This window comes from Mauremys reevesii, linkage group 11 (assembly GCF_016161935.1).
Source record: "Mauremys reevesii isolate NIE-2019 linkage group 11, ASM1616193v1, whole genome shotgun sequence".
In the NCBI taxonomy this organism is placed as follows: Eukaryota; Metazoa; Chordata; order Testudines; family Geoemydidae; genus Mauremys; species Mauremys reevesii.
Window position 1 is genome coordinate 49,982,636 of NC_052633.1, and position 15,155 is coordinate 49,997,790.

At 42.6% G+C, this 15,155-nt stretch overlaps 2 protein-coding genes across 13 annotated transcripts in view; one reads left to right on the top strand and one right to left on the bottom strand.

The window, feature by feature from the left end:
- ARL6IP6 (ADP ribosylation factor like GTPase 6 interacting protein 6) overlaps positions 1-4,965 on the bottom strand; it is a 28,007-nt gene extending 23,042 nt beyond the window's left edge. For 2 of the 3 annotated variants that reach the window (XR_005586148.1, XM_039494399.1), the window contains exons 1-3: positions 4,386-4,820; positions 4,019-4,072; positions 350-482 (exon numbers count right to left, since the gene is read on the bottom strand). Coding sequence is in view for 2 of the 3 variants with exons in the window: in XM_039494399.1 (XP_039350333.1) it covers positions 350-482; positions 4,019-4,072; positions 4,386-4,716 (518 nt within the window). In the remaining variant the exon portion in view is untranslated. The other variant, XM_039494400.1, reaches the window with a different exon arrangement.
- PRPF40A (pre-mRNA processing factor 40 homolog A) overlaps positions 1-15,155 on the top strand; it is a 71,248-nt gene that overhangs the window by 16,561 nt on the left and 39,532 nt on the right. For 3 of the 10 annotated variants that reach the window (XM_039494390.1, XM_039494391.1, XM_039494388.1), the window contains exons 1-4: positions 5,363-5,850; positions 8,296-8,433; positions 11,875-11,955; positions 14,896-14,926. In XM_039494390.1, coding sequence (XP_039350324.1) covers positions 5,494-5,850; positions 8,296-8,433; positions 11,875-11,955; positions 14,896-14,926 — 607 coding nt within the window. In that variant the 5' untranslated portion in view covers positions 5,363-5,493. Of the gene's footprint in view, positions 1-4,824; positions 4,956-5,130; positions 5,851-7,170; positions 7,192-8,295; positions 8,434-11,874; positions 11,956-14,895; positions 14,927-15,155 lie in introns of those variants that run through there. The other 7 variants (XM_039494392.1, XM_039494395.1, XM_039494393.1 and 4 more) reach the window with 7 other exon arrangements.

The window sequence follows — 15,155 nt, forward strand, 5'->3', positions numbered from 1 at the left end:
CTCTATTATTGGTACCCTAAGGACTGTAATGCTTAATCTATCATCTAGTATTCACTAAGGGCAAGTCTACACTACAAAATTAAGCCAACCGACATTATGCTGACATGAATCAATTTAACATGTCCACACTATGTTCCTTGTGTCATTGGTGCATGTCCTCACCAGAAGCGCTTGCACCGATTTAACTGCCAGTTCCTGTGTCTTCCAGATCAGTTAAGGCACAATAAGAGAGCAACATGAAACATGAGTACAGCCACTGCTCATATTGTATCTATTGTGTCTTGTGACTAGTTAGGCTGCCAGTCCAGTCCTTGCAATTATTAAAAAAAAAAAAAAAGTAAGTACTTACTTGAATCGTGCAGGTGAAAGTGGAGTCGGAGGAAACATTCCTGGTTCAAAGGAATCAAAATAAGTCACCGTCCAAGAAAAGCTGCAGCATGAGAGCCCTGTCATCAAGGCTAGAACAAACAGACCCCAAAATCCTTCACAGGGGATAAAGAAAAGTTGCTATAAGTACAACACTAAATTTCAGAAGTTTTTCTACAGAACACAGCTTCGCATTATAGCACAAATGTTCTACATCCTTGAAACAAAATAGTACATTTATAGTTCTTTTTATCTTAACCAGATACCCTTTAGAGAGACAAGGTGGGTGAGGTAACATCTTTTATAGGACCAACTTCTGTTGCTGTGAGAGAGACAAGCTTTTGAGCTTACACACAGCTCTTCACCTGAAGAAGAGTCATAGACTTTAAGGCCAGAAGGGACCATTATGCTAGTCTATCTAGTCTGACTTCCTGCACAGCACAGGCCACAGAATCTCACCCACCCACTCCTGCAACAAACCCCTAACTTATGAGCTGCTGAAGTCCTCAAATCATGTTTTAAAGACTTCAAGGTGCAGAGAATCCTCCAGCAAGTGACCCATGCCCCATGCTGCAGAAGAAGGCAAAAAAAACCCAGGGCCTCTGCCAATCTGCCCTGGAGGAAAATTCCTTCCTGACCCCAAATATGGCAATCGGATAAACCCTGAGCATGTGGGCAAGACTCACCAGCTGGATACCCAGAAAAGAATTCTCTGTAGTAACTCGGATCCCACCCCATCTAAAAGCCCATCACAGACCATTGGGCATATTTACTGCTAATAGTCAAAGATCAATTCATTGCCAAAATTAAGCTATTCCATCATACCATCCCCTCCATAAACTTATCAAGCTTAATCTTGAAGTCAGATATGTCTTTTGCCTCCACTGCTCCCCTTGGAAGTCTGTTCCAGAACTTCACTCCTCTGATGGTTAGAAACCTTCATCTAATTTCAAGTCTAAACTTCCTGATGGCCAGTTTATATCCATTTGTTCTTGTGTCCACATTGCTACTGAGCTTAAATAATTCCTCTCCCTCCCTAGTATTTATCTCTCTGATATATTTATTTAGAGAGAGCAAGTATCTCTCTCTCTCCCTGCCTTCTTTTGGTTAGGCTAAACAAGCTGAGCTCTTTGAGCCTCCTTTCATAACTTGGATCATCCTAGTAGCCTTTCTCTGTACCTGTTCAGTTTGAATTCATCCTTCTTAAACATGGGAGACCAGAAATGCACAAAGTATTCCAGATGAGGTCTCACCAGTGCCTTCTATAACGGTACTAACACCTCCTTATCTCTACTGGAAATACCTCGCCTGATGCATCCCAAGACCGCATTAGCTTTTTTCATGGCCATATCACATTGGCAGCTCATAGTCATCCTGTGATCAACCAATACTCTGAGGTCCTTCTCCTCCTCTGTTACTCTCAACTGATGGGTCCCCAGCTTATAACAAAAATTCTTGTTATTAATCCCTAAATGCATGACCTTGCACTTTTCACTATTAAATTTCAGTTACTCCAGTTTACAAGGTCATCCAGATCTTCCTGTAGGATATCCCGGTCCTTCTCTGTATTGGCAATACCTCCCAGCTTTGTGTCATCCGCAAACTTTATTAGCACACTCCCACTTTTTGTGCCAAGGTCAGTAATAAAAAGATTAAATAAGATAGGGATCGGTTTTGGGACCAGAGGGACTCCACTAGTAACCTCCCTCCAGCCTGACAGTTCACCTTTCAGTATGACCCGCTGTAGTCTCCCCTTTAACCAGTTCCTTATCCACCTTTCAATTTTCATACTGATCCCCATCTTTTCCAATTTAACTAATAATTCCCCATCTGGAACCATATCAAATGCCTTACTGAAATCGAGGTAAATTAGATCCACTGTCTTCTTTATCTAAAAAAATCTGTTACCTTCTGAAAGAAGATCAGGTTGGTTTGGCACCATCTACCTTTTCTGTGTAAGCTCAAAAGCATCTCTCTCACACCAAACGAAGTTGGCCCAATAAAAGATATTACCTCACCCACTTGTCTCTCTAATATCTTGGGACCAACATGGCTATAACACCTCTCCATATACCATTTGATTGTTATCTATATTTCTGTGTACCAATAAAAAAAAAACTGAGCAGAAACCGTTGCAAAAGTGAAAGTTAAGCAATTTAAACTCAGTCTAAAAACATAGAGCAATTTTAGATTATCTCCAGGCTTTAGACCCAGGGAGAGCACCGAGACTCTTGCTACAAAAGGGTTTCAGCCCCTGTGCTCCCCCTCTAGTTAAAGCCCTGAGCCCCGGCGCCCTCCCCAAGCTGAAACCCTGAGCGGAGCTGTGGGTGGCTGCAGCCCCAAGCCCCAGCACTCCTCCTATGTCTAAAGCCCTGCCACACAGGAGCATCAGGGCTCAGAAGCCCCAAACCCCACTCCCTGCCCAGCGCCCTGACTGCTTCCACACCTTGCAGCTGCAACCCCCACCCTTCCCCCAGTTGAAGCGTGTAACATCTTGTTCAGAGTTACGAATAACCTCCATTCCCAAGGTATCCGTAACTCTGAGGTTCTACCGTATGGCCATTCTTATGTTATGTTTAGGGCCCTACCAAATTCACGGACCATGAAATCTGGTCTTTTGTGTGCTTTTACCGTATACTACAGATTTCACAGGGGAGACCAGCATTTCTCAAATTGGGGATCCCTGACCCTAAAGGAAGTTGCTGGGGGGGAGGGGTTTGTCACAAAGTTATTTTAGGGCATGGCCACCCCTTACTTCTGTGCTGTCTTCAGAGCCCGGTGGCCGGAGAGTAGTGGCAGCTAACTGAGGGCCTAGCTCTGCAGGCAACAGCGCATAAATAAGGGTAACAGTACCACAACACCCACCCCCAATAACCCTGCAACTCCCCCCGCAATGCTTTTTGGGTCAGGACCCCAACAATTACAACACAGTGAAATTTCAGGTTTAAACTGCTGAAGTCATGAAATTCAAAAATTTTTGAAATCCTGTGGCCATGAAATTGACCAAAATGGACCTTGAATTTGGTAGGGCCCTAGTTATGTTCTTAAGAATAAAGGACACAGTACATGCATAAACTGTATATTGTTTTTGGCTAGTTATGACATTAAATTCTCAAATTCCTCTCTCTTTTTTACCACCAACATTTTTAAAGTAAGACAACATAACTTCCTCTGAGGAAAATAGCTACCAAATGTGAAAGAGCCAGTTGTGTGTTTGCAAAGAACAAAATAAAACAGACGGCTTTTTCATGGTTAGATTTCAGCCTTGGGGAATTAAAAACAAACAAAACAAAAAAAAAACCCAACTCCCCCTCCATCTATGAGATAATGAATGTAAAATAATTTCTTCCATATTCCAATTTTTACAAATAATAAATGCAGAGAAGTATGTGCTTAACATAAAAGTTCCTTGTGAGCTCTACATGGATTGGGTTCTGGCTATAGGAGGCACTCTCCATCACCTGCTACTGGGGCAGTTATCGTCAGAAGAAGTAATCAAGTAGACATGCCCTAGCAATAAACGAAACGAGTCACAAGCTCCCCCTTGTTGTCTAAAGAACCCGCGTGTTTACTCAATAAGGCTGTTATTTAAGACAAGGTGTTTTTTAGCCTCCTTTGAACTCCAGAAGCACTGAACCATATGAATGCATACCTAGTAAGCCAGTTTCTATACCATCTTCATTCTTCTCTTTCTCAGAGCGCAAATCTACAGAGAGAGGAATCAGTTATGAAGCGTTTTCCAACAGCAATTTCAGAAAACACCAGCAGGTGCTCACTGTGCCGCATCTACCCAGCAAGGAGATGGACATCACCGCTGGTTCTCCCAGTAGTTGTCCTTAAAGAGGGCTGCAGAGAGACAGCAGTTACTAGTATGCAAAGCTACACTCCTGCCTCTCTGCCAGGCCCGCGCCCTGCACCCCGGCAGCCGCAGGGCTGGGCTCGGACTGGCGGGACCGGGGTTTAATCCCCACCTCACCGAAACGGCCCCCTCCGTGGCCGGGGGAGAGAGACATCATCACCTTTGAGCACGAGGCACGCGATGGCCAGGAGGAAGGCGAGGGCGGAGACGGCCAGGAGGCAGCACAGCATCGAGCAGGCCCGGGCCGGCCAACGTTTCCCCCCCGGCGGAGCCGTCAACACGCCATTCCGCTTGTGGGGCAGCGGCGGCACCGGGGCCACGCCCTGGGACCCAGAGATACCGCTCGCTGCCGCCTCCTCCTCCTCCTCCTGCAGCAGCTCGGCCTGCAGACTCCGAGCCACCACTCCGCCCCCCAACCAGGGCGTCCCGGGGGTCGCCCCCCGCCTGCCGAACCGGCCCAGCCGCCCGCTGTCGCCCACAGCCAGGGACATGGCGGAGCCTGGAACCCGCCCGCCGGCCGGCGCGAAACACGGGCCACAGGCTCAGTCAGCCCGAGGCGGGGTTGCCAAAGTTGACTCCTACACCTCTTGCGTCACCAGGCACCTACCAACCAGACTGCCCGGAGGGGCGGCTAGGAGAGACGAGCAGGAACCGCTGACCCGGAACAGACTAGAAAAGACTGAACGCGGCACGTACCAACTCATGTCGACGAAGGGGAAGACAAGATAAGGTCTGTAACGAGGCACCTACCAACTCGCCCCCGAGGGGTGGTGGAGGCCCGCGCACGAGTATCATTGAGAGGAGACTAAGGGAAGCGCGCTTCTCGCCCCCCTCCTTAGGCGTCAGTAGTTCCTTCTAGCTTCCTTAGCCCCGCCTGCGTCGCCCACGTGACCCCTTTCCCAGCATTCCCTCCACTCGTGCCCCCCGCCGCAGTTTCTTCCCCCTCGCGAGCTCCGGAGGCCAGCGCGAGCAACCCTCGCGCGTCCTCTCCCCCGGTGAGCGACGGCCCCCAGCGCGCTCGACGGCCCTTTCTTCCCCCTTCCTCCAGCCGTGCGCGTTCCCTCGTCTGGCGCGACCCCCCTCGCGCGCCCGATTCCGGCGCGACTCCTTTCTCCCCCGCTCCCCGCGGCGCTGGGCCTCTTTAGGCGCCCGATCCCGGCCAGGGTCCCCTGGTTCCTGCCTGCCGGGCGCCGCTAACGGTTTCGTGTACGGCTTCCGGGGGAGACTCCGCGCGTCCATCCGTGTGCCGGGCTGGGCCGGGGGTCGCGATGTCGGGCGGGGACTCGGCGGCTGCTGCGGCCTCCCCTCAGCCGCTCCCCTTCTCCTTGCCGAAGCCCCCTCCCCTCATGCAGCTGACGCCGGGGGACGCCGTCCGCCCCGTTGCCTCCGCTGCGGACCAATCGCCGAAGAGTTCCCGGTTGGGAGGCCGCCCGGATTGGCCGGGAGGGAAGCCTGTCAGCCTCCTGGCCCCGCTGCTCCCGCCCCGCGGTGAGCCCGAGCCTCTGATGCCCTTTGGCCCCTCGTCGCGGCAGCAGCTTAGAGGGAGGCTTCTTGGCAGGTGTGGCGGGGGGAGCCTCCTGAACCCCTCGATGAGGCCGGGCGGAGTGGATAGAGGATCCCTCATGGTAAGTGAAGGGTTAAACGCTGCAGAGGGGAGGGGGCGGGGACCTGCCTGGCAGCGTGGGGGGTGGGGAAATGGCTCCCGGCTGCATCCTGGCGGGGGCACCTCTGTGGGCGTGTAACACCATGGGAACAGCCCTGCTCCCTTTCCTGGGAGCCTGGGCTAAAGCCTGAAGGGAACCTAGAGCAATAAGAGCCTGGTGGCATCCTCTCAGGCCTTTCTTAGAAGCCCCTTCAAGGGAGTTATAGGGTCAGACACAATAGGACTAGTGCAGCCTGAGCCATGCACATGGGGACACTAATGCTTCTCTAATGGCTCCTATTGGAGTTGGAGAGAGAGGGGTCCTCTGTCCCTTTGTGGGGCTGACTTGTTCTCCCACTAAGCTCCTCTTAGACTGTACGCTCTTTGGGGCAGGGACTCTAGCCCTTTCTTTTGTGAAAAATGCCACATGCCCTTCTGGGGCGGTCTGAGGCAGAGTTCTGAATGTAGTTTGCTTGCCTGCATTTCTGCCTTGAGGGCCCAGGATTAAGAGTCCATGGAGAATGTTTGTTTCTATAGTCAGCACTGCAAAGAGAGCTGGTCTATGTGAGATCCCTAGGAGAGCGTGGCAAATGCAGTGTTATTGCTGGGATGACATGTTCTCATCACAATGAAACTGAGAGAAGGGCATGTAGGTCCGGGGGCAACTGGTTGGTAGTTACACCTGGGAGAAAAAAGGGAGGAAAATGGCCTGAGATCAGAAAGGATAACTGTTCTTGCCTATCTAGGGGTGTGAGGGAACTGGGCAGACTTTGTCTCTCCACCCATTGATTATTTGTATAACATCTGGAGTTAAAGAAATGAGTAAGTTGCTGTTTCTACTACGAGATCTAAATTTGCTCAGGAGTTTAAAAAGTACTTTGTGTTACTTCCTAAATGTGCAGTTTATCAATATGTGCTTTACTACTAACCTAAAATTTTCAAGTTAATCTCTCTCAATTTTATTATCCTGGTGGGATAATAATATTACATATATTCCAGCACAATAAGTATGATAAGCAGAGAAAAGTACAATTATATTTTACAATACCAGTTGATGTTATATTGTTAGCTAAGCTAATGTTGGTATATTGAAATAGGAAGACTTTTGCAGGATAGTCACAGTGGTGTGATTTTTAACTTATCTAAATCATTTTTCAGTATTTTAAAACCTTTCATATTTCCATAAACCATAGCTTTCCACATTCAAGAGGCTCTGCAAGGATCCATTGAAATTCAAGTACAAAAATAATGGCAAAGCCGTCTGGTTATTCTTTCAATTTAACCAGGGTCTTCGATATTATTGAAGGAAGGAATCACAATGGAGATATGTCTCTCTTTATTTGTTTTATATAACTAAAAAGTGATTTAAAAAGTTACCTTCCACTGACAAAATACTGAAAATTACTGTTTTAATTATTAGGTGTCACTTCTGCTTTAAAGCCAAAATAACTATGGTGGATCAGTACAAGATCAATCTTTTAAAATGTATTTCTGTGATAAGATGGAGAAAATTTAATCACTGACCATATTCTGATCTGTACAGATATGCCATTTCTGTGTCTATTCTACTTTCTTTTAAGATTTTGAGTTGATCAGTTGTTTACTTGTTACTTTGACATCTTTTGATGAACATGCTAATAATTTGATGAATAAATCACTATGGAGGAAAGTGGCCTGTACAAAGTGAACTTCCATACTGTTTCACATTCTTGTAGATCACAATTCTCTCATCACCTGTGTCTCCTAGTGCCAGTAGTATTACCTTGCTAAGTACAGATTCAGCAGTAGGTTACTTTTTCACTAATTTTTAGTGGTGATAATCTTCCTTTAGAACTATTGTTTATTCTAAAAAGAGAAGTGTTTTTGGCCATAAAAAGTTTAATGTATGATATAGATTTTTGTAGAAAAGATATAGAGAGAATTTACTGGAGCTAATCTACAAGCAGCAGCATTGACATGACAGTAAATGTCAATGTAGAAAGGAAAAGATCTGTTTCTTTTTTCCCTGCCTGTATATACTTCCATTAAGCGTAGTCAGATGGAATGGCATATGAAAATGTTTGCATCTGTAGGTGTATTGGGCCTTTGTGTTGTATCTATGCATTGAGGGACTTTTCCAGGTTTTTTTTCTCTGTATTCTATTGGAATTTTTAAGTAAATTCACTAACTTATATATATGAACAATTTCTGTCAATCTTTAGTTGTCCACTCTTCTAGACTGTGGTCTGTTTTAGAGCTATGTCATGAATGTTTAAGCATTTTGATGTAGTTAATTTTCTCTGTATTTTCCTTCATCAGAAGATAAGACAGATAAATGACCAAATTCCTTCTGTAATGGCATGTTTATCATGCACCTATTCTTTGTTATTACATTTCTACAGTTTGTGCTTTGATGTTAATATCTTCGTTTATTAACATTGTTTTTCAGATGGGGCACCCAGGCATGCCGCATTATCCACCTATGGGAATGCACCCGATGGGCCAGAGACCACCGAATATGCCACCAGTTCCACATGGAATGATGCCTCAGATGATGCCTCCAATGGGAGGACCACCAATGGGGCAGGTAAGGCAGCTTATCTGTGTTGTCCACCCACTACCCCCACCCCTCCAACAATGATTTGAGAATTCTAAAGACAGGTAAGTCTCCCAGAGTTGCTTGGAAATAATGTTAATAGTCATTAAAATGTAGTGTTTCTATAGCATCATCCATTGGTAATGCAGAAACTACATTTGTAACAAAAATAATGAAATTATCTTGTGATTTTAAAATGAAAAGATCTGGTACTTGAATTCATAACTTTTGTTATTGTTAGGTTAGACAGTATTCTGTAAGTCTTTCAGGACAAATATGTTGCATCTAGCAGTGTGCAGTTCTAAAAACCAAAAATCCTGAAAACAAATAAAAACCTCCCCTTTAATTCTAGAAAGAGACTGTAGTGTGATAATGTTGAAGCTGGAAGATTTCTGTTTCTTTGACTCTGTACTAAGAAAGTCTTATAACCTGTAATTTTCTTCTATCCCTGGAGATGGAAGGAAGAAATGTAAAATTCTTTGGTGCTATTTTACACTTCTGTAACATACTGTTATTTTTGCCCTGTTGTCAACATGTCTTGAAAAATAAACTTAGCCGCTCACTGGCAAGTATAAAATGTTGTTGGCAAGTAAAGGTGCCTGAACTAAACATTTGTATAATTGTAAGCTTTCTATTTTTAACAATGAAAGGTCCTGTCCCTTATTAAGTAAGTTCTGAATTTGAAATGAGGCAGTTCCTTTTCTGAATATGCAGAAATCTCTAGTGTTGCTTCTGGTGATCCTAAACAAAAGCAGAGTCAAAATGACAAGACCAAGGGGTGGGAAGGTGGGGGGACGCCCTTCCTGCGACCATTGTGAGGAAGCCAAAGCACGTTCAAAATTACAAGACGCCTACTAGAAGGAAGCCAGTAAGAAAGATGGAGCCTCCTGCGAAAGGTCCAGGGACAGCGCCATGGTAGGAATTTCATCACCTCCCTTCCGAGAGTATTGGGGCAACCCCTGAATCTTAATGCCTGGAGGGTGGCTCACCTACCCTATTAGTAGATGTAGGCCTGAAGGGTGTCTGGTACATTTTTCATGCTGCAATACACAGTATGACAGTCTGTTATATTGGATACATACCTGCTGCAAAGGGTAATGCAGTTTAAAAAGACAAAGGCAGATGGAGATGGGGTGATACAATGTGAAAACAAAGTGATTAGGTTGCTCATAGGCACGTCTTACCAATTATGAGCATTTTTTAAAATAATAAACACACTAGTCAATCTCCTTGTCGTCTCTTACCCAGACGTTTTCAGACAGAGTCCCATTGCCCTTGTGTCCCCTTCATCCATCATCTTTCCCCTTCTGTCCATGTAATGAGCAGTTCCCACATAGTGTAATAAATGAAAAAAGTAAGTAGATAACTTAGTCAGCAAGTTTCTCGCAGACACTTTGGAAGAAAAGGCTCTTGAGGGGATGGGGAAGGGAAAGTAAATGAGGAGAGGTTAGAGGTTTAATGACTATATGGCCAATGAGAATGGACCAGTAGGCAGGTATTCTGACTCTAAATCTACTAGACTGCAAAATGTCAGTCTATTGGCCCATCTCCTTGGATGCTAGGACCATTCCCCTAGCAAATACAGGTGGTTCTACTTATCTCTGAAGCATTCTGGGAGGGGACAGTCTGGAGGTTTGTAATCTTGATTCTCAGGTGCCTTGTTGGGACAAGGCTGTTGCTATTCTTCGCGTCTTTGAGTGCCACTCTAGGACTGCTGCCCTACTTAATCACAAGAAAATCTCCTGGGGCTGAAAATAATTGGTCTTTTTTGCAACCTTAAATCTGCAAAGGCTATGGGCCTGAGAATAACTGCAGTATTATCTAAAAAAAACTACGGTTTTTCTAGCTACAGAGAGAGTCTTCAGAGCAATAAGGAATGCTTGAGATTCCTGTAAGTACTTGTGCAAGGGCTTCTAGGAAACTTCACATGTTCGGATCCCACTTAGTTGGAAGTAGCAGTGGGGCAAGAGTGCTTTCTTCTCCTGCTTCTACAGGATGACGAGGAATAGGAGGGCCGCCTTCCAACTTTTCCTTTCTTCCTCACCCTCCCAAGAAAACCTTGTGGATTGAGGGTGGAGCAGTAGCCCTACCAAATATCTCTCTCTCCACACAAGATGCAAGATGAGGGGAGTGGTAATCTGATGCTCCCTGAAGATACAGGGGGATGGGGTCACTTGGCCAGCCTGCCAAAGTCTATAAAGGTAATGGGGGATGACTGAAACGTAAAGGGGTTGACTTCCCAAGGCCTCTTTGGGGACCGAGTGACCACAATTTCATCAGCTGAATATGATCAGATTAGCATAGCACTACTATTTGTGCTTTTTGCCACATTTATTTATGGCTTATCAGTTCTTAATAGTGAGAACTAGTGGAAAACTGGGAAAAGTGCAAAATATGAAGGAAATCTTTTAAGAAAATGTTTAAACCACTTTATAGTGCATCAGTTGGTCACTAACAAGTAACTTATCTATATAAATTTGCTGTGGTTACTGCCTCTTCAAAATAGTCTAAGCATATACTCCCAGACAAAAAATATCTTATCAAAGTAAAAGGTATGGGTCTTTGTTTCATCAGACAGTACATAGATCTGGACTCAAATTTTAACAAATTGTAATAGCCAGTCCACATTACCATGTTCAAATTGTTTTAAGGGAAGTAGTGTGGTTTAAAAGTAGCTTACACGGTTTGCATTCATGTTACATGTTTTTTTAGATGTTTATAACCGTTCAAGAACTGGCTGAGAACTCTTCGCTCTTGCTGCTTAACTCTTTAATATCACTATTCATCTTGAAAGATCTTGGCAAACATTAATTCTTATAACAGTATTGTGAGGCAGTTACCTCAAGTATTACTCCTGCTAGCCGACAAAGGAAAGAAGGCGGCATCAAAGTTAAGAGAGTTGTGGAAGATCACAGAGGGGACCAATCTTAGAGTCTGAATTAACATTTGTGATACTTAACTGATTTTGTTGTTTGATGGCTCCCAGATTTTCTGAGAAATCTTTCCTTCTGTGTTCCCTGTTCTAGCCTAGGATTCTTATTACAACAGGGCACAGCATTATCAATAGATTACTCATCTCGTCATTTGTTGTTGATTCTCATGTAATCCAAATAATGCTGTCTACAATAAATGTCTTAGCTTTCTTCTAATATTTCAAGCTAAGTTGAAATGTATGCTCATCTTCCCTTTAAATTGGGGGGGGTCTGTTGGAGTGGATTTGTGGAAAATCTAGCTATTTCCTAACTTAATATTGTTGCTAGTTTTATGTAGACTTGTACAAACTTCTGTTACACTTTCTTGTGTCCTGGGGGATTATTAAACTTGTTTATCAAACAGAATAAGTAGCTAGAGACTGGTACACTATCATAAAAAGTTCATACTTGGTGCTATATATTTTCTCAAGTACACTCTACAATAACATTTTAATTGTAGATGCCTGGAATGATGCAGTCAATGATGCCTGGAATGATGATGTCTCATATGTCCCAAGCTCATATGCAGCCTACTGTACCGGTAATCTTTAAAACCTGTCTTTTTCACTTTTTAAACTACCTTACACTATGTGAACATTATTACCAGCATTTCATAAAGTCTAGTCAAGCTTTTGAACTTGTATAAAATGATGATAAAAATGTCCTCCTTTGTGTATAAAATTCTGTGAGGAAGAGATGAGTATTTGAATAAAGCTTCAGAAGACTCACACAAAAGCAGCCACTTGCACCTTAATGGAGGAGTGATCTGTATTTAATCTAATTACTTCCTTAACATGCAAAATATTCTCTCTACCCAGATTTCAATACTGCATGTAACTATTGATTTTTTTATAAGCCAAGCACGTTCTCTTTGTACATCTATTGTAACTTTAAAAAAAAAAAAAAGGTGTTTAGCTCTCATCATGATTTCCACATTAATAGTACACAGCAAAATAGTGAAACAATTTTAATTCATTAAATCTCGTAAAAGATTTCTTTCATATTAAGTTGATTACGGATTTCTAAGATGGATTGCTCATTATAAACTTTGGAGGAATTTAAGAGAGATCTGGTATGCTAAAATTCAATCCAATTTTAAATATATGAAAATATGATTTCAGTAGGTTTTTGGAGCTCTGACAAATACTTTCATACTAAAAATGATCAGGAATAATAAAATATCAGTTAAGTACAACTTTCAAATGGTATGGTGTTTAAGGATATTTTTAAGTATATGTTTTTTCAGAATCTAAACACTACAATATTCTCTCTTTTAATTAAGATAACTATTTCATTTTCATGCTATATGGTGGTAATGAAAGATTGACAGCTGGGTCTTGCTTACATGCTTTGCCATATTTGGGACAGGAGGGAATTTTTCCCTAGGTCATTTTGGCAGGCCCATGGGTGTTTTGCTTTTCTCTCAAGCAAGGGGTCACTTACTAGGGTTATCTGGGTATGTTGTACTAAATCAGTTTGCTGCAGTAGCAGGGGCTTAGGGGGGCATTGATTCACTCTGGTCTCTCCTGTTGTCTGCCTATTGCCCACAATAGTTTAGTCTCCTGAGAGCAGTAATATTTTATCCTAATTCTGGTTGTTGGGCTTAGCAATGGGGTGGATGGGTGGTGTTTAGTGGCCTGTGATACACAGACAGTCAGACTAGATGATCTGGTGGTCCTGCCTGGCCTTAAACGGACTCTCCAATATGATCTGCTTTGTAGTTGTCATGCTTTCCATAAGCTTCATAACTCTTTATGAAATCCGTTCTCTGTAGTGTGCCTTATCTAAATACAAAGCCTGATTCAAAGTTTACTGAAGCCTATGTGGTTCTTTTGTTGACTTCAGTGCACTTGGAGTCTATGCTGTATGCAGGTATTTTTGCAAAACACCTATATACATGTCTTTGTACAGGGTCTTACAACAACAGTCATTATTATGAGGTGCAATACAGCAAGAGCTTTTTTTTCTATATAACTAATTGGTACCGATTGAGGCCATCACTTTTTGGGATTCTTTCAGGCACCCATATTCACTATTCAGAAGAAATGAGGTAGTGAAAGAAGTTTTACTCAGAAAAATAAAAAACAGCATCAAAGCAACATAGCATCACTTTAGATCAGCTGGTGTTGGCAGTTTGATTGGATAAAAAAAATTACAGCTGGAAGTCTTTTTCCTAGTACAGATAAATTGAGCTTGAATGTAGTCCTTCTGAAATTTGGAGTCTGGAAATCAGTTGAGTACTCACTGTCTGTGTTGGGATATCCTTAGAGTGCTTACTTACCTGGGCAGCAAATTAAATAGAGCTTTAGATAGTGCCTTTTAATATATATAGTTAGTACAATTTTCAAAGGTGCCTAAGTTGCATAGGGACCTTAGTCACATTGATAGTAAAAGGGACTTTCACTTTATGTCACTTAGGTACTTTTGACATTTTCCCCCAGTGCATTAAGCAAGATCATTTACCCTCAGAGTAAGCATTTGGGTAACCTTGAACTTGATTGCACCAGTATGGGTGTTTCTATTGGATCTACCTTGCTAATCTGTATTATTTAGATGTTCAATTATCTCTTGTGCAGTCTGCCTGAAAAAAATCAAGTAACTGAAGGATTGGGTCCAATAAAATGATAAACTTGTGTATCTGTTAAAGCTTTACATTAAAAGATAGAAGTCAAGAAATTCTTAAATCCTTTTAATCCTCTCCTTCCCCCCTTTGTATTTGAGATTTGTACTAACTGTGTAAAAGAGTGCCAATCAAGGCTCTGGATATCCAGGACAATCTATTAAAAGTATAGCAGACTCTGCTGTTGGAGTATAATAATTAATAGAAATAATAATCAGTGGTAGATTTAGTGAATCAATTGTTAAATCCATTTTTCTCTTAGTACTAAGTTGACAAAAAAATTGTGAGATAAATTAAGTGATTGCACTAAGCATAGTGGTGATGTTGCAGTATGTCCTTATTGACCTAAATCTGAAAAAGTTTATTCAGACATGTACCCAAGGCCCATCTCTTTTCAGTGGGTGAAAGCTGATCTATTGCTATTTGAATCAATGAAGGTTTAAAGTATTACACAGGTGGTGGTATCAGTCACAAACACACTCTCGTGTGTTATTTCAGCATTGGAATTAGTTGATCATCTTCACTGTATATTCTGGATGAGTAGTCTATTTGCATGCTGAAGGACTGTTGTTTGTGAGGTTGGCAAGAGATTCATTAAAATGAATTGGTGAATGTATGGCTCTTTCAGAAAAGTAGCTTGTTATCCTAAATTACTTTCGTATAGAGCTGGAATTCCCATGATTATTGTTGTATGGGGGAGACGGGGGACTGGGAGATGGAGACCCGCATTTAAGCTGAGGAAGCATTTTGCTGCTGGAAAAACTTGAACAAGTTGCTTCTTTGAATTGATCATTACGATATTTAGTAACGTATTTAATATATTGTTAGTGTTTTAAAATAACATGTTGGTTGTTTCTACAGCCAGGAGTAAACAGTATGGACACACAAGTAGGTATGTATACACAATCATTAAATTTTTAAAATCTTTTAATAGACTTGGTTAAATCTCAAAAAAATGAAGCTTAAGTTTACAACAATGTAAATGAACCTTTATCCAGTTTCCCTTTTATGTATATAAACTCTTTATTAAGTTTAGTTTATAGTGATGCTTTACCTTTCCTAATGACTTTTTCAGAAATGAAAAAAATTTCATGGAAAGAAAACAAAAGGATAATTTTTAT